This window comes from Ursus arctos, unplaced genomic scaffold, assembly GCF_023065955.2.
Source record: "Ursus arctos isolate Adak ecotype North America unplaced genomic scaffold, UrsArc2.0 scaffold_15, whole genome shotgun sequence".
Classification (NCBI taxonomy): Eukaryota; Metazoa; Chordata; class Mammalia; order Carnivora; family Ursidae; genus Ursus; species Ursus arctos.
The window spans coordinates 28,466,083-28,489,145 of record NW_026622819.1 but is presented as its reverse complement, the minus strand read 5'-3'; the positions used below and the strand labels follow the sequence as shown (position 1 = coordinate 28,489,145).

General features: G+C 35.5%; 1 protein-coding gene, 1 long non-coding RNA gene and 1 other non-coding gene across 4 annotated transcripts in view; 2 read left to right on the top strand and 1 right to left on the bottom strand.

Moving 5' to 3' along the window:
* NUP155 (nucleoporin 155) overlaps nucleotides 1–23,063 on the top strand; it is a 66,023-nt gene that overhangs the window by 18,044 nt on the left and 24,916 nt on the right. The window contains exons 11-22 of one of the 2 annotated variants that reach the window (XM_026506840.4): nucleotides 381–533; nucleotides 1,304–1,404; nucleotides 4,378–4,548; nucleotides 6,783–6,893; nucleotides 8,034–8,128; nucleotides 9,074–9,162; nucleotides 9,625–9,687; nucleotides 10,425–10,572; nucleotides 11,687–11,753; nucleotides 12,969–13,084; nucleotides 18,037–18,134; nucleotides 21,164–21,294. In XM_026506840.4, the coding sequence (XP_026362625.2) occupies nucleotides 381–533; nucleotides 1,304–1,404; nucleotides 4,378–4,548; nucleotides 6,783–6,893; nucleotides 8,034–8,128; nucleotides 9,074–9,162; nucleotides 9,625–9,687; nucleotides 10,425–10,572; nucleotides 11,687–11,753; nucleotides 12,969–13,084; nucleotides 18,037–18,134; nucleotides 21,164–21,294 (1,343 nt within the window). The remainder of the gene's footprint in view (nucleotides 1–380; nucleotides 534–1,303; nucleotides 1,405–4,377; nucleotides 4,549–6,782; nucleotides 6,894–8,033; nucleotides 8,129–9,073; nucleotides 9,163–9,624; nucleotides 9,688–10,424; nucleotides 10,573–11,686; nucleotides 11,754–12,968; nucleotides 13,085–18,036; nucleotides 18,135–21,163; nucleotides 21,295–23,063) is intronic. The other variant, XM_057312205.1, reaches the window with a different exon arrangement.
* LOC113260984 (small nucleolar RNA SNORA30/SNORA37 family) lies at nucleotides 14,061–14,188 on the top strand. The gene has a single exon (XR_003318204.3). It is a non-coding gene; the product is annotated as a small nucleolar RNA SNORA30/SNORA37 family (small nucleolar RNA).
* LOC130543695 (uncharacterized) overlaps nucleotides 20,469–23,063 on the bottom strand; it is a 31,711-nt gene continuing 29,116 nt past the window's right edge. The window contains exon 2 of the long non-coding RNA XR_008959197.1: nucleotides 20,469–22,356. This is a non-coding gene — a long non-coding RNA (uncharacterized LOC130543695). The remainder of the gene's footprint in view (nucleotides 22,357–23,063) is intronic.

The window sequence follows — 23,063 nt, the reverse complement described above, 5'->3', positions numbered from 1 at the left end:
GTATCAATTGTCAAGCCATATTACTAATTCATAAAATTAAGGATTTCAAAAGTTGTAAGATTCTTCTAGTTTTGTCTCCTTAAATTAAAGATGTAAAACTAGGCCTGAAGACTAGAGTGGCTAATATTCAGTGACAACCTGAATAGAAACAAGGACTCTCTTGGCTTATAGTTGCAGATTCTTTCTGCTAAAACATGTTGATTCACCTCTCAATTCCAAGTGACATTTTCTTAGAACTCTCTTCCCCATGGTATTACACACGGGGATTTAAGATTCTGTGATTTTAACAGGTCTATGTTTCTCGGTGGATTTACTTCAATAGCACATGACCTCAAGTCTTCATTTTCTGTTACTGATATATGATTTTATCCCATCATCAGGTGTAAGGTTATATTTCAGCACTTGTCCGTTCAGACAACCATTAGCACGACCTAATACATTGACACTGGTTCATGTCCGCTTACCTCCTGGATTCTCAGCGTCCTCAACAGTGGAAAAGCCTTCAAAAGTACATAAAGCTCTTTACAGTAAAGGTATGTTCTGAAATACTATCAGATTTAAGATTGGATTTTTTAAATTGTTAAAAATTAGAATGTCTTTTGAGCCATTTGAAAATAACAGATTTTCCAATAAAATTTAGAATATTTTAATTTCTTACATTAATTATGTCCTTATCACCTATAACCATCCAGTAGACTTAAGGCTGATATCACTAAAGCCAATATAAAGGGAACAAGTTAGCGGGAGGAGGTGGAATTGAGCACAGGAGAGTATATTTCAAAATCAACTAATATTGCTGAGATGGTGCTTTTATAGTCTATTCGTTCTGCCATTCCACTAGTAACTTCATCATTTTTATTCATGATATGTTTGAGATAACCAGTATGAAATTCTATTTCATCGAATATTAGATACCATTGATTGAAAATCACATTTTTTATGTACTAAATATGCATTTTTTTAAGTTAATAATTAAATTCATAAGCAATTTGATTGCAAAATATATCCTAACATCAGAAATTTAAGGTGTGAAAAAAGTGTTTACTTGAAAGAAATGAGGTGTAAGATCTGGAAAACTTAATGATTCTACCCTATCAACAATTATATGTCCTTTTAGGGGACATATTTTTAATTTTTAATTAGGGGATTAATTTTTGTTTATTTTGTGACTTGTTTACTTAAAACAGTGCATGCTATGTACATATGTTATATATATTAATGTTAGCAATTAACATTTTTAAGATTATTAGGGGTGCATATTATTTGGCATCATATAATAAGATTTTATGTATTAAACTGTTAGGTATTCTACTGATGACAGCTTCAGAAAATGAAGATAATGACATTTTGTGGTGTGTCAACCATGATACATTTCCTTTCCAAAAGCCAATGATGGAAACCCAGGTAAGTTATCCTGAGAATCTTAATTTTTTATGTAATTTATAATTTTAAGTAAAGAATAAATTATAAGAATCTTTATGTTGTGATAATGTTTATTTTGAGCAGTCATATATGATTAGAAATCATATTGAAAAAAAGCATATCCTGTTAGTTCTTTGTTTTTCCTCTGTGAGGTTAGAAGTCATTATGGTAACCATTAAAAATATCTTTAAACAGGATGCCTGGGTGGTTCAGTTGGTTAAGCAACTGCCTTTGGCTCAGATCATGATCCCAGTATCCTGGGATCGAGTTCCGCATCAGGTTTCTTGCTCAGCAAGGAGCCTGCTTCCCCCTCTGCCTGCTTCTCCCCCTGGGTCTGCATGCGTCCTCTCTCTCCTTCTCTCCAACAAATAAATAAAATCTATTAAAAAAAATCTTTAAGCATTGGAATCATTTTAGAATGTTTTTCATAATGTACCTGAAAATGCATGTATCTTTTCTGAAATGACTTTTGTCCCATTTAAATACATTGTGGTTTTAGTTATTTAATCATGAGGCCATCCACTATAGTTATGACTTAGAATTGTATCTTTTTTGGGATGCCTGGGTTGCTCAGTTGGTTGGGCTGAGCCTTTGGCTCAGGTCATGATTCTGGGTCCTGGGATCGCATCCCGTGTCGGGTTCCTTGCTGGCTGGGGAGCCTGCTGCTCCCCCTGCTTGTGCTCTCTCTCCCTGACAAATGGATAAATAAAATCTTTAAAAAAAAAAAAAAAGAACTGTATCTTTTTTTAAAGATTTTATTTATTTGAGAGAGAGAGTGTGTGTGTGCTCGTGCGTGCGCAGGGTGGGAGGGGGCAGAGGGAGAGGGAAAGAGAATCTCAAGCAGACTCCCCACTGAGTGTGGAGCCTGGTGTGGGGCTCTGTCTCACCACCCTGAGATCATGACCTGAGCCAAAATCAAGAGTCAGATACTTAACTGACTTAGCCACCCAGGCGCCCCTTAGAATTTTATCTTAATGAGGTCTTTAATTTGTAGTTCTGCCTAAATTTATTTATTTATTTATTTTAAAGATTTTATTTATTTAGAGGTGCCCCTTGTAGATATTTTCAAGCATACAGAAGACCAGAGGAACGGTAAATTCAACCCCACATTAAACAGTTACCAGCATTTTCCCCATTTTGTTTTCATCTCTCTTCCCTGTATATACAAACATCCACACACGCACGTAATTGTGTTTAAAAGCAAATACCACCACATAATTCCATGAAATTGATGTACAGATCCTGGATGAGGGGTGTAGCCCCGGCCTGTCCTAGCCCAGTCTCACACCCAGGCCGCTCATCTCAGCCCTCAGCACAAAAGGAGCTAAGGAGAGGCCAGCACCGCCAAGGGTATGGCTACGGAAGGCCATCTTTGCTCCCCACTGTTGGTATCCCCTATTCTACCCGATTTATTTCTCCTAAATGCCCTTGCATAGCCCATGCTACATGCCCCATGAGGATGCTGATCAAACCAGATAAACCAGCCTCCACTAGGGTATGAATGTCTGAGACTCCCTTTGGATTCCTCTCTTTAAAGGTGTTTTGTTTCCAACTGCTGCCGACTGCTTCCTGGTTATTCTCAAACTTGAGCCTTTCTTGTTACAGGGAGCCCAAAAAGGTATATAGATGGGAGGAGGTAGAAGCCATCCCTAGGGATGGGGGAGTGGTTTGAATAGGCTCTTCCAAGTTTCTGACATGGCCCAAGGAGCTGGGGTAGGGGCAGGTGGTATGGAGGTATGGAGGTATGGAGGCAGGAGGCAGTTTTCTCAGATTCTTTCCTTTGTTCTTTACTGAGCACCAACTGTGTGTCTCATTTGTGATAGACTGAGGATTCAGAACTGAGTAAGATATGAACCCTGTCCTGATGGGGGCACAGTGTTAGGGAGTGCAGATTTGAATTCTGCCTCCATTTCCTTAAAGCTCTGGCTCAAAGGATTTAATATATGTCTCTGGCCCTCAATTACCTTGTCTATTATAGTTATAATAATACCTACCTCTGTGGGTTTGTTGTAGGATTTAATGAGTTCATATGTGTAAAGCACTCAGCACACTGCCTGGCACACAGGAGGGACTCAATAAATAATAATTTTTTTAAACAAATACTATATAGCATATCATTTCATTGTATAGTACTTGAATTATTCCCATATATGGACTTTTTTTTTTTTAAAGAAAAACAACTACCAAATATAAATGTAGTGTGTGAACTTAAACCAACTTGTTATCTCCTTAAAACAGCTATAAAGGATGTTGGGACAATGGGGAAATTCTATATTGGCTGGGCATTAGATTATTGTTAATATTCTTAAATGTTGTAGTATCATGGTTATATAAGAGAACATCCTTATTTTTAGAAGATATGTGCCAAAGTATTTAGCAATGACGTAAGATGTCCATCACTTTAAAATGGTTCGGTTAAAATATGTATATATTAGAGAAAGCAAGTATGGTGCTAACAATGATTGAATCTAGGTATTGGGCATATGGACATTTACTGTGCTTTAAACATTTTTAGATGCTTGAAACTTTTTATAATAAAATATTTTTGAAAATTAAAACACTTTAAAAAATAGAAAGCAAAAACTTGAGAACAAAAATCTACATGTCAGCAAAATATAAGTATTAACCTATTCAGTCTATCCTGGAAATATGGTAGAATATAGTTTTTGGTTTTTGAAAGAATTATAATTCTAATAAATACTATTTACAGCTTATCTTAGAAAATTTTGCCTTTGCCTTCTTGTATGAAAGATTATTGTCATAGAAGATGGCCTGATTAAAGGAATAGACAGTGGAGCATTAAATAGAAACTTAGGAATATTCACATTCATGTGTTATTAATTTGTAAAATTCTGCATTTCCTTAGAAATTAGGTCTATACGTTTTTGCCTTTTGGAAGATTTTGCTTTATGTAACTTTAATAACAGGTATAAAAAGTTTCTTTCTTTTGCATAGATGACAACCCGTGTTGATGGTCATTCCTGGGCTCTTTCTGCAATAGATGAATTAAAAGTAGATAAAATAATTACACCCTTAAATAAGGATCATATTCCAATAACTGACTCACCAGTTGTGGTACAGCAGCACATGTTGCCTCCAAAGAAATTTGTTCTCCTCTCAGCACAGGTATGTACATATTCTGTTGAGGTGGAGACAAAAAAGAAATGTTTAATGTTACGTATTCTGCAGTATTTGTTTAATAGAGTCATTTACTTAAGTACTTTAGGAATGTTTACTCTTAAAGATATTCTTAAGGCATAGTTTGTAAATACCAAAATGCAACAAAAAGAGCTTGTTGTTTATAAAGTGTTACACTTTTTCTAAAGTAGCATTTCTAGTTCCAGTGTTCAGCAGTCTAAAACCAGTGCTCAGCAGCATAAAAATAACCTAAGTTTATTTTTTATAATTGTCATTTAACTTATTAAAAAACATTTTTTAGTATTTGTTTTTAGAATGGTGATGCATTTAAAATTCAAATGGTATAACAAGGAATATACAGAATAAAATCTCCCTTCCAGTTGAGGTCCCTTCCCTACAGATACCCATGTCATCAGCATCTGTGTATCCTTCCAGAGGTGTGGATATACAAACAATAAAATAAATAAATGGTAGCGTGTTATATGCACTGTCTTATACCTTGTTTTTTATATCTCAAATATATATTTTAGAGACCTTTCCATATCATCATATAAAGAACGTTCTCATTCTGTTTTGTATTTGAAAGGTTTTCTTTTATATGGATGTACCCTATTTAACTAGGTCCCTATTAATGGATTATCTTTTGCTATTCATAATGCTATAACCTTATGTGTATATCATTTTCTGTGTGTATGAATAAAGGTGTAGAATTACATCTGCTGGGTGACAGAATATGTGCATTTCTAATTTTGATAGATGTTGCCAGATTCCCCTGTATTCATATATATGTGTGTACATTCACTATCGATGAATATCGAGTACCTGTTTCCTTACATCCTGTCCAAGTATAATATGCCATTTTATTAAGAGTGAGGTGGACAGTCTTTCCAAGTGTTTATTTTTCTGTGGACTATTTCTATTTTATTGAATTGTCTTTCTTTTTGATTTATTGAAGCTCTTTAAAAAAAGGAAAACTTTTTGTAATTTTAGTGTCATGTTTTTCCTGGTATGTCATTTTATTTTGTTTATTGAGATTTTTCCCATACAGATAAGCATATAAGTAGTTGAAATTTTCTGTTATCTTTTGGGATCTCTAAAAGTAGTTTAAAAAAAAACTTCCTCATTCTGGGGTTTATAAAAAAATTCACCCATAGTTGCTTTTAGTACTATTATACTTTTATTTTGTCCTTTAAATCTCTGATCTGTTTGGATTTATCCTGATATATGATTAAGGATCCAGCTTCATTTTTTTTTTATTATGTTCAGTTAGCCACGGTGTAGTACATCATTAGTTTTTAATGTAGTATTCAGTGATTCGTTAGTTACGTATAACACCTAGTGCTCATCACATCACGCACCCACCTTAATACCCATCACCCTGCTACCCCTGCCCCCACCCCTCTCCCCTCTGAAACCCTCAGTTTGTTTCCTGTCATCCATAGTCTCATGGTTCATCTCCCTCTCTGATTTTTCCCCCCTTTGGATTTCCCTCCCTTCCCCTATGGTCCTCTGTGCTATTGCTTATGTTTCACATATGAATGAAACCATATGATAGTTGTCTTTCTCTGCTTGACTTACTTCACTTAGCATAATCCCCTCTACTTCCATCCATGTCAATGCAAATGGTGGGTATTCATCGTTTCTGATGGCTGAATAATATTCCAATGTATATATGTACCACATCTTTTTTATCCATTCATTTGTTGAAGGGCATCTTGGCTCCTTCCACAGTGAGCTTCATTTTTTTCTAAATGGCTATACTTGTGCCAACATAATTAATGGATAATCTAACTTTAATCTTCTGGTTTGAGGGACAGCTTTTATCATATTCTAAATACTTGATACTTGAACCCGTATCACAACTTCTAAATTTAATAAGAAAACACTAACCACCACCAAAAAATAAATTTAAAAAGTTCTGGCTCTGTAGATACAACATTTTATAAATGTATGTTTTATGCATAAAAAGTAAACTGGCCAAAAAGAACATTTACATTTCAACTCCCAACCTATACTAGATCTATATATGCCTAAGAAAATTTAATAAGAAAACACTGCTGTGTAAGTCACAAAACATATTCAGAGGGCATGTGCCAGTTTACTTTGTATTCTTGAAGGGATTTTTTTGTTTGTTCTATTGATTTTATTAAATAAAATAGGGTAGTTGATGCCAGCCATGCCTAATAAATCCGTTATTTATGTTCTTTTTTTTAACTTCTTAGGGGAGTCTTATGTTTCATAAACTTCGACCTGTAGATCAACTAAGGCATCTACTTGTGAGTAATGTGGGTGGAGATGGAGAAGAGATTGAAAGATTCTTTAAATTACATCAGGTAATTATTTGTACTTTTAAAAAGATATTATGATATTTTAAACAATGAAACAATGAGAATAATAGCTGAATTTTATGTAAATTAGGATTAAAATACTGTAATTAACAGGTAATCTTAGCAGTCTTTCTTTACATTTGTCATTATGTGTGTACTAATATTTGGGAACAGTTTTAATAAGTAAGGCTTATACAATAAACTCAGATTTTTATTTGTCTTTATTGATAAGTTCTTATTAAAGTATACTAGTAAGAGACTCATTCAAGTTTTATGATAAATGCATTTTTATTAAAACAGAATATTTATGGAAAAATCCTTTTTTTTTTTTAAGTTTTTGCCAATGACCTGATGAAAAAATTTGGAGCAGTAGTGATAAGGCCATTAGTATTTCAAAACCATTGCTAAAATTGACAAGGCAAAACTCAGCTTAAGATCAAGAATATCAGATCAAAGTTAAATACAGAGACACTGGATTCAAATCACCAGCTGCACCACAAGGGTAGTGGACTTCAGTTGCTTCATGTGTAAAACAGACATTATGATGGTGTATGATATGGGGATTAAGATATGCTAACCTCTTAAAATAGTACCTGGCACATAACAGGTGCTTAATAAATAGGTATATTGTTGTTATTTTCTAAAAGGTAAAAGGGATATGAGGAAAAAAAATTAGGGGAATAAACTATAAAGTAAAATAGAATCTAGATAAAAAGAAAAAAGAGCACCCTTTAATGATACCTATCATACCTATGAGCCTATGATACCAGCTTTTTCATACCAACTGAGTTCATTCACTTAGCAAATATATATTGAGCACCTGCTCTGTGCTAAGCACAAATTTGAACACTGGATACAGCAGTAACCAAAACTTCTTTTTAAATGCTTATGTTTGGGGCGCCTGGGTGGCATAGTGGTTAAGCGTCTGCCTTCGGCTCAGGGCGTGATCCCGGCGTTATGGGATTGAGCCCCACATCAGGCTCCTCCGCTCTGAGCCTGCTTCTTCCTCTCCCACTCCCCCTGCTTGTGTTCCCTCTCTCGCTGGCTGTCTCTATCTCTGTCGAATAAATAAATGAAATCTTTAAAAAAAAAAAAATAAATGTCTATGTTTAACATAAGGGACAATACTCTTTTTTTTTTAAACAGGAAGACCAGGCTTGTGCAACCTGCCTCATCCTTGCTTGTTCCACTGCTGCCTGTGATAGAGAAGTATCGGCATGGGCTACTCGGGCTTTCTTCAGGTATATGTCAGTTTTCTTTTGTTCTTGGCCACTTTTTTTAATGACAGCATTGGTCAACGTGATAGTTCAAGGGCTTACCAAACAGTCGAAGAGCTATATAGGCAAGATACTAACATTTTTTTTGCAAAAGGGTAAAATCTGGAAAGAGTATGATACTAATAGAAGTAGCTAGATTACCACAATGTATGAATTGTTACCCTTGCTCTGGGTTCTGTTCTCCAACTTCTTCTGTCTAGTCTTTTTTCTACACCTCTTTCTGCTCCAGTTACCCTATCTGTTTTTACTTTTTTACACTATACTGATTCTGCTTTATTTGTATCATTGGCGTTGAGGAATTCTGAATCACTTTAAGGAAACTTGGTATCAAAAAGGTATTTTTATTTGGAAAATACTTAGCTAAAGGTAAGAATTTGAAATGTGATTTGTTTAAAACAATTTTTCAAGTGCTGTCTAACCATTATCTGGTATGAAAATTACAGTGCCATATACTCTTAAGTAAATTCTGTGCTTCTTAGAAATTGCTAGAGTCCCTTATAATTCTTTATGGTAGAGATTCAAGTCAACTTTTTTATTTATTTTTTTAAAAGATTATTTATTTGAGGTGAGAGAACAGAGTGAGAGCACGAACAGGGGGGAGGGGCAGAGAGAGAGGATGAAGCCGACTCTCCGCTGAGCGGGAAGCCTGGTGAAGGGCTTGATCCCAGGATCATGACCTGAGCTGAAGGCAGACGCAAACCGACTGAGCCACCTACGCACCCCTCGAGTCAACATTTTTTAAATAAGTATTATATCTATGCTTATAGATAAAAGCACTGTTAACACAATACGCTAAAGTCTGTAATGTTTAAAGCATTTATCTGGGAGCGAGCAGGACTTGGAACAATTCCAGCTTTTAAGGTGGAAAATGTCACTGACTAAGCTCAGCCTCTGTTGTCATAAAAACAGGTACGGCGGTGAAGCACAGATGAGATTTCCAACCACTCTCCCTGCTCCAAGTAATGTTGGTCCCATCTTGGGGTCTCCTGTCTATTCTAGTGAGTATGAAATATTGAAACAGGACTGTTTCTGATAGTTTGAATTTTAGAAACTGCATAGCATATTTTAGTGAACAAAGCTTTTCTTTATATTTTATTTACTGCTACTGTTTTATTGGGTGAATAACACTACAGATGTCTGACTCTTAAAGCGATGATATATTAATATTGAGTTCTTATGTATGTTAGAGAACAAAATAACATGTAACCAGCAATATTTACAGAACTCATTTGTTATTTATCCAAAAGGAAGGAGGTGAATGATTTAATGATAAGTAAACTCCCAGCTCAGTGTTTTCCAAAGTGGGAATTGTTAGAAAGTTCTTGGGAAATGAGTAGAGTCCCTAAATCTTAAATATTTCATGGATGGTGCCATTCCTCACTCATGCTTAGAAACAGCTTCTCTAATTTAATCAGATTTGGGAGGTTATTTTGTAAATCTTTTTATTCTTTCCTTTTTAGGTTCTCCTATTCCTACTAGTAGTCCATACCCGAATCCATCATTTTTGGGAACACCATCTCAAGGTACCTCTTTTCTTTGTTTTATATTGCTACTGTTCTTTTTGAAGAGCTAACTGTTACCCTTAATGCTTACTTAGAGAAATATTAACTTGCTCTAGTCTCTTGAAAATAATGTAATTTAATAGAAGTTACACCCAAGGAAGTATTGACATTTGGCCATGAATGCCTTTGCATAGGAACATCTTTATTTATTTTTTTTTTTTTAATTTTATTTATTTATTCGACAGAATGAGACAGCCAGCGAGAGAGGGAACATAAGCAGGGGGAGTGGGAGAGGAATAAGCAGGCTCATAACGGAAGAGCCTGATGTGGGGCTCGATCCCGTAACGCCGGGATCACGCCCTGAGCCGAAGGCAGACGCTTAACCGCTGTGCCACCCAGGCGCCCCAATAGGAACATCTTTATTAGTATACCTGGAAAGCTCCTTATTTGGGTACCAGTATTTAATTAGCAGCCATAAAATCTGTATAATTAGCTCTATATGACTCCCAGCATCAAAGAGGAGTGATTGCAAGCTTTCTTGCCCTTTACCTTGTATGCCGACACTTGAAAGCCTACCTGGGAGCATCCATCCAATCTGAGTCTCTTCTTATCAGGGAAAACCAAATTCAGTATCTATTTATTCCAGTATTTTTATAAATATACTTACCTTTGGGCCTAGATACACAGGTTTTGGTTATTGAGGATGCTGAATGTTTAAGGTTAAATTTAAAGATTTGTCTTTCTTATGTGTGTACAAGGTGTACATCCTCCTGCCATGTCAACTCCAGTGTGTGTTTCAGGAAACCCAGCAACTCAGGCTGCAAGTTTGAGTTGTATGGCTGCACCAGAGATTGTGTACTCTGGAAAACACAATGGTATTTGCATTTACTTTTCTCGAATCATGGGGTAAGTTTTGCATGAAATAAACAACTGTTGCTCACCTTGTCCTATTTTGTGTAGTTGAATATTTTTAACTCTAAATTTGGGACATCATTTATTCCTGTTAAATTTTACTTATAGTTTTACCTCACTTGTTCATGAATAAGATTGTTTTCTATTGTTTAGCTTTTTTTTTTTTTTTTTACCATCTAACCATATATATTTGTTGCTGTGTTTTATATATATGTATACACACACATATTAACATATGGTGTTACAAACCACCCTGTTACTCAGTGACGTATATCTGTAAGTCAGTTAGGCAGTTCTGGTCTTGGCTAGACTCACTCATTTATATGCATTCAGCTGTGAGGTTGAAGAGAGCTCTGTCAATCTTGGCTGGATTCTCACATTTTACAGTCATGTTTGTATGCTGGTCTAGAATGGTCTCTCTGCTGGGACAACTGGGTAATTTTTCACATGGTCTCTCATCCTCCAGCAGGTTAGCCAGGAATTATTCATTTGGTGATGGCAAGGTCCCATGAGACAGGGTAGAAATTTGCAAACTTTCTTGATGCCTAGGTTTAGAGTTGGCTTACCATCATTTTAACCTCATTCACTGGGCCAGGGAAACAGCTCCAGGCCAACCCAGATTCAAAAATAAGATCCATTCAAAAATGGGAAATATATTCCTCATTATGAGAGACACGTCAAAATCATATTGTAAGGGATAAGTATAAGGAGGGACAAAGAATTACAGCCATTTTTGCAGTTAGTTTACCATATCATCTAGTTAATTATCCTGTCTGCTATATATTTGTCTTCGATTTGAGATGGATGATTTCATTTGAATCATTTGCTTAAAATGTGGAACAGTGCAACACTCCTTTATAAATTTGTTTTTGCGTCATAAGCTTTCTTATTTACAGTTCATTGCCCAACATTTTGATTTTTCTTCAGCAGTATTTCATTATGTGAAATAACTTAGGTATATCAGGTTTAGAAATTTCCTTGTTTTCCATTCTTTCGGATAACTTTGTAAAGTGTTAAATCATTTCTGTACTTTGATACACAGAAAGGAATTTACTACATATTGTAATTTTTTTATACAACATAATTATTAAAACTTTCTTTATTTCAGAAATATCTGGGATGCTAGTTTAGTTGTGGAGAGAGTATTCAAGAGTGGCAACAGAGAAATCACTGCAGTAAGTGTGTTGTATAATGTATTCCATTGTTATATGTAACCAGTTTACGGTATTAATTGTATAAATAGATTATTTCACATTTCTTGGTGTTACAAACAAGATGCAATGATTATTCTTTTATGTACATGTTTGCGTACGTGTCCAATAAAGTCTCCTTGCCCTGGGTGAAGTCCCACCTCTGTCACTTATATAAATGATGAGTCATTTTCTTAATATTTCAGTCTGATACCTCAGTGTAAGATGAGAATATTAAGACATCTCCCTCTTAAGGTTGTTCTGAGGGTCAAACAGAATAATACTTAATATTACTCAAAGCTACTATTTAATATTTTGTTGTATATGCTCCCGAATTCCACGAACCCAGTAATTTCCATGCATTTGTATGCTTTCTAGAGTGCTTTAAGAATAGATCCTGTAGGGTTGCCTGGGTGGTTCAAGCAGTTAAGGTCTGCCTTTGGCTCAGGTCATGATCCCAGGACCCTGGGATCGAGCCCCACTTCAGGCTCCCTGATCAGCAGGGAGCTTGCTTCTCCCTATCCCCCTGCTCGGCTCACTGTCTCTCTCTCTCTTTCTCTCAAATAAATAAATAAAATATTTTTTAAAAAAAGAATAGATCCTGTAAAACTTTGTATTATAAATTCAGGTAGCAGAATTTTTTTTTACGTGAAATAAGAATGCAATTTATTTTTAGCGTTTTTCTTTTTAAATCTGAAAGATACCAAATATTTTTTCAATTCTAATACTCTTTTAAAGTTCACATTTCTAAGAAGAAGAATATATTTATTTAACATGGTATATGATTCCATTTATATGAAGTTCAAGAATAGGCAAAACTAACCTGTGGTGACAAGAAAAGTGGTTACCTGGGAGATAGAATGACTAGTGACTAGAAAGGAGCATTAGGGAACTTCTTGGGTGTTGGAAATATTCTATATTGTGGTCTGGGTGGTGACTGTATTAAAATAGAAAAAGCTATCAAGATGTTCACTTAAGATGTGTTTATTTTACTGTTTCTAAATTATACCTAAAACAAACCAGAGCAAGACAAGAGGGATATGGGTATCTAGCCCTTTATTCTGGTGACCAAGTATAAATAATTACTGTTTATAAAGATAGGATATTTAAAAATTGAAACTTGACATTCAGTTATAAAATGTTTTTTACATATACACTTTTTTTGTTTTAAAGCTTTTGAAAATACTTTTTTTCTTACAGATTGAAAGTAGTGTTCCCTCCCAGCTGTTGGAGTCAGTGCTACAAGAACTGAAAGGTTTGCAAGAATTTCTAGACAGAAACTCCCAATTTGCAGGAGGACCATTAGGAAATCCAAAGTAAGAATAAACAAGATTTATTTGCCAGTTTCTTCCCTTTTTTCCTCTAAGATATAACTTATGTTATAAAATTCATCCTTTTTAATATTTAGTTCAGTGGCTTTAAGTATATTTATGAGGTTATGCAATTATCACCACTATCTAATTCCAGAACATTTTCATCATGCCAAAAAGAAAACCTTTACCCATTAGCCATCACTCCCTGTTCAGGCCACAGTAACAATAATACCACAGAATGGCTTAAACAACAAACATTTATTTCTCACAGTTCTGGAGGCTGGAAGTCTGAGATCAGGGTGCCAGCGTGGTTGGGTTCTGGTGAGGACCCTCTTCCTTGTTTATAGGCAGCTGCTTTCTGTGTTCTAACATGGCAGAGAGAAAACTAGGTGACAAGCTCTCTGGTGTCTTGTTGTAAGTCCGTTATCTCATTGTCGGGACTTCACTCTCATCACCCCATCTAAACCTAATTACCTCCCAAAGGCTCCACCTCCTAATACCATCACTCTCGGAACTGGGACTTCAACATTGGAATACGGTGGGACACAAACGGTCCATAGCACTCACCATTTCCTTTCCAGTCCCTAGCAACCACTACTCTATCTGTCTCTATGGATCTGCCATATTCTGGATGTTTTATGTAAATGGAAATGTGGCCTTTTGTTGTTGGCTTCTTTCTTTTAGCATATATCCAAGGTTCTCGTGTCTTAATATTATCAGCACTTTGTTTCATTTTTCAGTTCATCAGGTGATGCTCATTTGGTTTATGTTAGCTTTTTGGTTGCTATGAAAAATGCTGATGTGAACATACCTATAAAAGTTTTTGTGTGGACATATGTTTAGGATAATTTTGTTTTTATTCCAGAAATAATATGGGCTTTTTGTAAAGATTTCACTTTACTGCCCAGAAAACTTGTTAAGTATAACAGTATAAACTTAATATGTATATATAAATATGTGTTTATTTAAAACTGCGAATATAGCACTTTCACAGGTCCTCCCCTGACAGTGGGGCCAGGATTTGGTAGCTGGTGCTGAAAGAAAACCATTGATTGCATCCTTGCCCTGGGACTGTGCCAGTGGCAGCTGTCACTCAGTGGGACAGAGAGACTGTTCTGTGACATCGTATTCAACGTTGTATCTTTCTCCTGCTGCTATAACCTTAGGTCTTCTCCATTTAAAAAAAAAATTAATAAAATTCAGAAAAAATTTTAAAAAATGAACTGCAAATGGAATCTAAATAGGTGCACTTCCATGAAACATTGTATATACTCACTATATCTTCTAGAACATTCCAAATCAGTGGAATAAATTTTTATATTGGCTGCATGTTTTTCCATTATTTATATGCAAACATATAATGGTATAACTACTAATAATTGCAGTGTTTGTTTTTTCATGTTATAAACAAGTTTATACATGTTTGTGTACTTGTTCAGTAATCTTCAGATGAATTTCTTGAGAAGTAGAATTAAAATGTTGATATGTAGTATTTAGTTGTCTCCTGAGAAAGTTATACCAATTTTCTTTATTTTGAGCCTTTAGAACACTCTAAAGTATATCTTAATGTATAAACTGATTTCTCCCTTCTTTTGTTAACCCAGTTTAAGAGTCTTTATCTTTTAATAAGACAGTTTAACCTCTTCCCATTTTTGGGGTTAGTTTAATGTTTGATCTTATTCTCACCATCCTGAATTTGTGCTTTTGTTGTGTGTTTTGTTTTGTTTTTTTCCTTCCCCATCCCCTTATTTTACTGGATTGATCGGACCTTTCCCTACCCCGAACACAGATTTAGAAGTTTTATACGTGATTTTCTTTCTCTAGTAGTTAGTTTTAAATTCTGAAAAATACACATCTCTGCCAGCATTAGTAATTGGACAGAAGCTGCTATTGCTCCTTTTTCCCCTGCCCTCCACCAGTATCCTTCTTCGAAATTATATGGAATTTTAGTTGTAAGTTATTTTTTTCTTTTTTTTTTTTTTAATATTCTTCTGTTAATAGTTTCTTAGCAGTTTATTGAATTTTACGGTTATAACTGCAATTGTCTGTTGATTTTATACCCTACTACTTCACTAATTTCTCTTTAGTTAGTAGTTTTTTCATTGAGTGTTTTGAATTTTTCAAATATGTAGTCCTGTCATCTGCAAGTAGAGATAATTTTACCTTTTCTTTCTAGCTCTAGTTGCTTTCTCCTACCTGTATAGGCTAGTATCTCCAACATAGTGTTAAATAGTAGTGGAGATACAGTGGGAATCTGGGTCTTATTCCTGACTTTAGTGGGAAAGCTTGTAGTCTCTCCCCATTAAAGATCAGGCCTACATAGATACAGTTTATCATGCTAAGAAAATATTCATCCGTTTCTGTTTTATTGAATTTTCATATACAGTGAGCATTAGAGTTTGTCAAATGTCTGCATTTTGCAGAGATGGTATTTTTTTCCTTTATTAACAGATTTTCTCATTTCAACCAACTCTTCATGCCTGCAACATTAATCTCACTATTTGTTAATAGCTTCTTAAAATGTAATTTATATGCCACAAGATTCACTTAAATTTTAAGTGTTTCGTTCTGCAAATTTTAGTAAATATATAGAATTATTCAACCATCATCACAGTCCATTTTTGGAACATTTTCTTCAACCCAAAGACATTTCTTTTGTCTGTTTGCAACCATTTCCACCCCTTAGCCCCAAACACGTATTAATCTATCTCTATAGATTTGCCTGTTCTTGACAGTTCATACAAATGTAATCATAAAATTTGTGGTCTTTAGAATCTAGCTTTTTTTGCTTAACCTTATTTTGAGGTTCATATTTGAGGTCCATGTTATAGCATAAATCAATACTTCACCCCTTTTTATTGCCTAATGGGTATGGGATTGTAAGGTCATAGTTATTTTCTCTCAGATCTTCATTCATAGTTTGTTCCATTTTCTTCCTAAACTTTAATATTGCAGAGGAAAAATACATTGCCTTTCTGATTCTCTTTTCTCTGTAAATGGCTTGTGTTTACTTTGAAGTTTTTCATTTATTTATTTATTTTAATTTATTTATTTTTTTACTTTGAAGTTTTTTATGCTCTTTGTCTTTATTACTGAAAATTTAGGAATTTCGACGTGTCTTCAGATGTCTTTCTTCAGTGAGTGTTGAGAACTATCTCAACAAGTACTTAGAACTAGACTTAAGCCTTGGTGAATTTTCTTCTGTTATTTTTTTATTTTTTGTACTATCTGATCATTTCCCTTCTCGGGAAAATCCTGTTAACTCTCCTGGATCTAGCTTCAGTTTCTTCTCTTTTCTTCCATAATTTCCTTTTTTCCTTTCTTTTGTTGTTATGGGTCTATAGATTATGGAATTCCTAGAGTTGATGTTTTCAATCATTAAATATATATGTGTGTGTGTGTGTGTGTGTGTGTGTATATATATATATATATATATATATATATTAGGATTTATTTATTTACTTTGGGGGAGGCAGAAGGAGGGGGGAGAGAGTCTTAAGCAGATTCTGCAGTGAGCACAGAGCCTGATGCTAGGCTCAGTCTCACAACCCTGAGATCATGGCCTGAGCCGAAACCAGGAGTCTGGCACTTAACCAACTGTGCCACCCAGGTGCCCCAAATCTATTCAGTCCTGGGGTTGAGTCCTGCATCAGGCCCTCTGCTCAGCGGGGAGTCTGCTTCTCCCTTTCCCTGCTTTTGTGCTCTTGATTCTCTCTCTCCCTCTCAAATAAATAAATAAATCTTTAAAAAAATAGCATCTGTTCGCTTTCATTGATACATTTTTTTTCTGGCCATTGTAATTTTAATTCTAAGAGCTCTTTTATTTTCCCTTTTTCATGACAGTTAGCACTTATGATGTGAATACCAGATTTCACTAGATAGATTACCTGCTGAAACAAACAGCAAGACTGACATTCTCCAGAGGGCTGATATATGCAACAACATGGATGAATCTCAAATGCATTTTGCTATAGAAAAGAAGCCAGAATTGATTTATATGACCTACTAGAAAAGGCAGAACTTATAGGAGTAGGGGTAACTGGGTGGCTCAGTTGGTTAAGCATCTGCCTCAGGTTCAGGTCGTGATCTCGGGGTCCTGGGATTGAGCCCTAAGTTGGGCTCCCTGCTCAATGGTGAGCCTGCTTCTTCCTTTCCCTCTGCCACCCCCCTGCTTGTGCTGTCTTACTCTCTCTCTGTCAAATAAATAAATAAAATCTTAAAAAACAACAACAACAACAACAACAATGTATAGGGGTAAAGAAGAGATCAGTGGTGGCCAGGCTTATGGGTGAGAAAATAATTCGGATAGCACAAGAGAATTTTGGGGCATGGTGGGACTGTTCTGTATCTTGGTTGTGGTGGTAGTTACAGGACACTACGCATCTGTCAAAACTCATAAAACTGCACATGGAAAAACGTGGGTTTTATTATGTAACTTGAAACCAAAATACTGCTCATCTTTGAAGGATGCTAGAAAACAATTCATTACTTTTAAATTTGGCAGATAAAAAGAAGCAACCATTTATCCAGCCTTTCTGAATAAAATGGACATCAGGATAACCAAGTAATTGAAACTTTAAGCATCCAAGCGATTAAAATGCTTCAGTTTTAAATCATCATTGATTCGCCAGTGATTATTTCACTATTCTGCAGAGGAAAAGAGTATTAACAATGAATCCCAGCTCATTTATATGAAATATTCAGAATAGGCAAACTTAAAGAGACAGAAAGACTAGCAGTTACTTAGGGTAGGTGTGGGAGAGATGGGGATTGACTGCTAATAGAGAGTGGGTGAAAACATTCTAAAATTAGATTGTGGTGATAGTTGCACAACCCTATGAATATATTTTGAAAAACTAAATTGTGTACTTTAAGTGGTTGAATTGTATGGTGTATAAATTATATCTCAGTAAAGCTGTTGAAAACACAAATACACATTCTGGAATTTGTTTCAGTACAACTGCCAAAGTGCAGCAGAGGCTGATAGGATTCATGCGTCCTGAAAATGGAAATACCCAGCAGATGCAACAGGAACTGCAGAGGAAGTTTCATGGTGAGTTATTCCTTCTGCTCACTTGACTGTTACCTGACCCCAATAAGGAATTTTATTCATCAGGTAGAAAACAGTGGATTGAATAGAAAACGGTGGACATCTCTCAATAAGATCTTTTTTTTGATAACACAAATATTTTTATTTTTATTTATTTTATTTTTTTTTAAAGATTTTATTTATTTATTTGACAGAGACAGCCAGCGAGAGAGGGAACACAAGCAGGGGGAGTGGGAGAGGAAGAAGCAGGCTCCTAGCAGAGGAGCCTGATGTGGGGCTCGATCCTAGAACGCTGGGATCACACCCTGAGCCAAAGGCAGACGCTTAACGACTGCGCCACCCAGGCGCCCCTGATAACACAAATATTTTTAATTAAAATAACACCAGTGTGGTTGAGAAAAGTGGGCAGTATGGATCTCATGTATTTCCATAACTATCAGCCCATAAAGTTTTTTCCTTTCCTTTACAAGAAAATATGATACCTTTTTTTTAACGTAAGTTTTTGAATTGTAAAATAGACATAGTATAAAATGTACCATTTTTAACCACATTCACATTGTTGTGCCAACATCACCACTATCCATCTCCAGAACTTTTTTCATCTTCCTACAAAACTCTGTACCCATGAAACAACTCCCCATTTCTGGCACCACCCCAGTCCCTAACAACTGTCAGTCGTTTTCTGTTTGTTTTTTGTCTCTGAATTTGACTACCTTATGTACTTCATGTCAGTGGAATTATATAGTGGAATTATACAGTGACCAGCTTTGCAACTGGCTTATTTCAATTAGTATATGTCTTCAGAGTTTATCTATGTTGTAGCATATGTCTGAATTTCCTTTTTAAGACAATATGCATTCTTTGTCTACCCAGGTTTCCCCTGCTATCTGAAAGTAGTGTTCCTGTGAAACCTTTCGTAAGCTGAAATGGCATAAAGTGAGGAAGTAATTACCATTAATTTATATGGAAAATTTTTTGAGCATTCCCAGACCCCAAAAAATAACCTTTCTTAGGCTTTTCAGTTCCTTAGGACACTTTTTTTTTTTTTTTTAAGTTTATTTACATTTTTTAGTAATCTCTCTGCTCATTGTGGGGCTTGAACTCATGACCCTGAGATCAAGAGTCACATGTTCCTCCAACCGAGTCAGCCAGGAGCCCCACCTTAGGACACATTTAGAGCTAAAGCACAGGTGTCCATAGACACATTTCAAAGTTGTGGCGGCTTGATGCCGAAATGATGTGTGTGGTTTCTGGGGAAGGAGTTTGGCAGGGTGTGGCTTGCTACAAAACAAATGAATGCTGGTTTGGGGGTGTTTTTTCATGCAGAAAAAACAGTTGGGTTTTTGAACACTTGGGTTGCTTCCACCTTTGAGGTATTGTGAGTAATTCTGCTGTGAACATGGTGTGCAGATATAAATTTGAGTCCCTGTTTTCAGTTCTTTTGTTATATACCCAGAAATGGAATTGCTGGATGGTATGGTATTCTGTTTTTAATCTTTGAGGAACTGCCGTACTATTTTCTATGCACCCTTTTACATTTCTGCTAGTAGTGCACAAAATATTTCAATTTCTTCACATCTTCACCACTTATTTTTCTTTTTTTATAGTACCCATCCTAGTGGATGCAAAGTGGTATCTCATTGTGGTTTTTGGTTTGCATTTTCCTAATGATAGGGACATACCTTTTTATAGAGTTAAAAGTGTGAATAAAATTTTGGGGTTTTTTTGGTTTTTGTTTTTTGGTTTTTTTTGTCTATTGTAAATGGTAACAATCATGGAAAGAGCAAGGTAATGGAAAACCTATAATCATCAATGTTTACAGAAATAATATGGAATAATAAATCATTGCTTAAATTTTGCCTGCCAGTTTTTGTAAAGAATTTTTGTGTTCTATTTGAGCCATTTCTGGCTGATAGATCTTTGCTAAATAAGACCCAGCCATTTACTCTTGTCCCTTCCTGCAAAATATAGTTTTATGTTTACTATTTTGTAAACATTTTTTCATTACTGTTAATGGTACTTCAGTGAGGTCTTAAGCCTGACAGTACCAAGCATTGGTAAGGATTAAGACAGAAGGGAGAGTTCATATTGCCGGCACACGTACACTGAAATGACTGCTTTGGAGAGCAATTTGATCATATCCTGTAAAAGCTGAAAATGCATATACATTAAAAGCTGGCAGTTTCACTTCTAAGGATACATCGTATAGCAGTCTTTATCAGACTTTTTTCCTTATAGTAAGAAATATATTTTACGTTATGACCCAGATGTTTGAAAGCATACGTACACAACTGAAACAAAACTGTAGGAAATAACTACCTCTTTTATACTCTAATATTTTCCTTTTTTATTTTATTTCCTTTTTTTTTTTTAAGTAGCCTCCATGCCCAGTATGGGGCTTGAACTTAAAACCCTGAGATCAAGAGTTGCATGGTCTACTGACTGAGCCAGCCAGGCACCCCAATTCTATTTCCTTTTTAAGGGGGGAAAAAAAGCTGTCATGACTGACTGACTGAATCTGATTTCTTAATCCAGGGTTTGAGGAACATAGTCCTAGAGAAATCTGACGGCGCTTTCCAGGAGTCCTTTCTTAAGGATGTTTATTGCATTACTGTTCTAGTAGCAAAGCATGGGAGACAATATAAATGTCATTAAGGTGGAAAATTGACCTAATTGTGGTATACTTACATGATGGAACATCCAGTAATTTAAGTTTACTAGGTTTATACTTACTAAATATAGATAATGTATGAAAATACAGCTGGGTGGAAAAAGCAGTGGTGTAAATTATTTAAAAACAGCAGTGTTTTTGTTGTTTATGTGTACACACACAGACACATTTACGCATAATGACAGGATAAAAGCATGAATTCAACGAGTCGTGATCATTGTTGGCTATGATGAGGGGAGGGAGGAGACCAGTGAAGATTTCAGCCTTAACTATAGTTGTTCTTATTGAAAGTGAAGTGTTGTTTTATTTAAAACAACCTGTGTCATTGTATAAAACTTCATTAGTTGTGTTTTGTAATCAGAGGCTCAACTGAGTGAAAAGGTTTCACTTCAGGCAATCCAGCAGCTGGTTCGAAAATCATACCAGGCTCTGGCTTTATGGAAGCTTCTTTGTGAACATCAATTCACTGTCATTGTAGGAGAACTTCAGAAGGTAGGATTTCTTTTCCCTTAAGATCATACTGTTAATGCTGTGATTAGTTTTCTTTTGAGTGAGCTTTAATCTTACACTTGGGTTTGGGAGGGGACTTTTGGGGAGAGGCATTTAGATTATGATGAGGTTAGTATCTGCTTAATGGAAATCTTAATGGAAGATTGCACTAAAGCATGAAAACTTGAGGGATCCGCTTTGTCGAAACCACAAGTTTTTACAGTATGTGAGAATTTTATCTTGGTATATGAATGAAATCTTTACCAAAAATATTTTTTTTAAACAGTAGATTGTAACCATTATTTGGGTTTCAGATCCCTTTGGGAATTTGATCAATACTCTTTCTTCCCACCCTCAAAGAATGCATACAGATACATCCACAAAATTTTTGCATGTAATTTCAAAGAGTCCAATGACTTAAATTAAACATTCTTAGTTTTAAAGAAAGATGTTTACCATTGTGAGAAAAAATGGGTCATATTTCTCTTGCTGTCCTCATTTGAATCCTTTTTAAGTATAATGGAAATTTGCATTCATTTAAATGTTAGGCCACTGGGGGGGAATGTATTCCTACCTATTATTGTGAACATTTCTAAACATACACAAAAATAGTGTAAATACTACATTATAATCCCCATATACACTTGTATTCAGCATTTTCAAGATTTTATCAATTTTCATTAATCTATTCTCTTTTTCTTTACCAAATTAAAGATGATCCTAGATGTCATATCATTTCATTCCTGTATACTTTACTGTGTATTTCTAAAGAGAGTTGTGATGTGAATCTGTCGCACCCATTGATCACCAGGGTTGACTCGGCTGATCTGACTGGCTAAGCAGGTGTCCCCTTTCTCCCTTACCATTCCATGTGCATCCCTTCCAAAGCTTTGTGCTCAAAGAGGATGACCTTCCCTGATAGAGGAGGACCATTCTTCGGTCAAGAGTATAAGAGTAGCTGTGCGTCCCTGCTGGAACCTCCAAATGCGCTCTCAAGGTCCATTTGTAGAATGTCAAGCTTCCAGGGCTCCAGACATCCAAATGAGGCACTGTGTGGCAATCTGCCTTAAAATTAATTAGAAAATAAAAATTTTTAAATAAACTTTTAAAAGGTAGACATTTCTTTGAATAAGTCATCAGCATACTTGGCAATATTAATAATTTTTTGGTAGTGTTTGAAATTTCTGTGTCTTGGGGCGCCTGGGTGGCTCAGTCGTTAAGCGTCTGCCTTCAGCTCAGGTCATCATCCCAGTGTTCTGGGATCGAGCCCTGCATCGGGCTCCCTGCTCAGCGGGAAGCCTGCTTCTCCCTCTCCCACTCTCCCTGCTTGCATTCCCTCTCTCGCTGCCTCTCTGTCAAATAAGTAAATAAAATCTTTAAAAAAAGAAAAAAGAAATTTCTGTGTCTTAAAAATATCTTTTTACGGATTGGTTTGTTCAGATCAGAATTTAAACATTTGGTTCACTTGTTGAATTTGATTATTAATAAATCTGTGTCAGTCTGAGCCATTTTCCTTTCTTTTTTTCCTTGCTATTGCCAGGAAAGAATCAGGTCATCAGTCTTGTACCTTAAGGTTGCCTTTACCTCCTTGGAGTGAACTTATCCCTCTATTCCTGCATTTTCTATATGATGGAAGTTAGTCTGCAAAGTCTTGATTAAATTCAGGTCAATTTATTCGAGGATGAATAGAATACTTCATATGCAGTGGTTTGTGGGTCAAACTGTATTAGAAGACACAAGTTTTAATTGTCCTGCTTTTAGTGATATTGTTG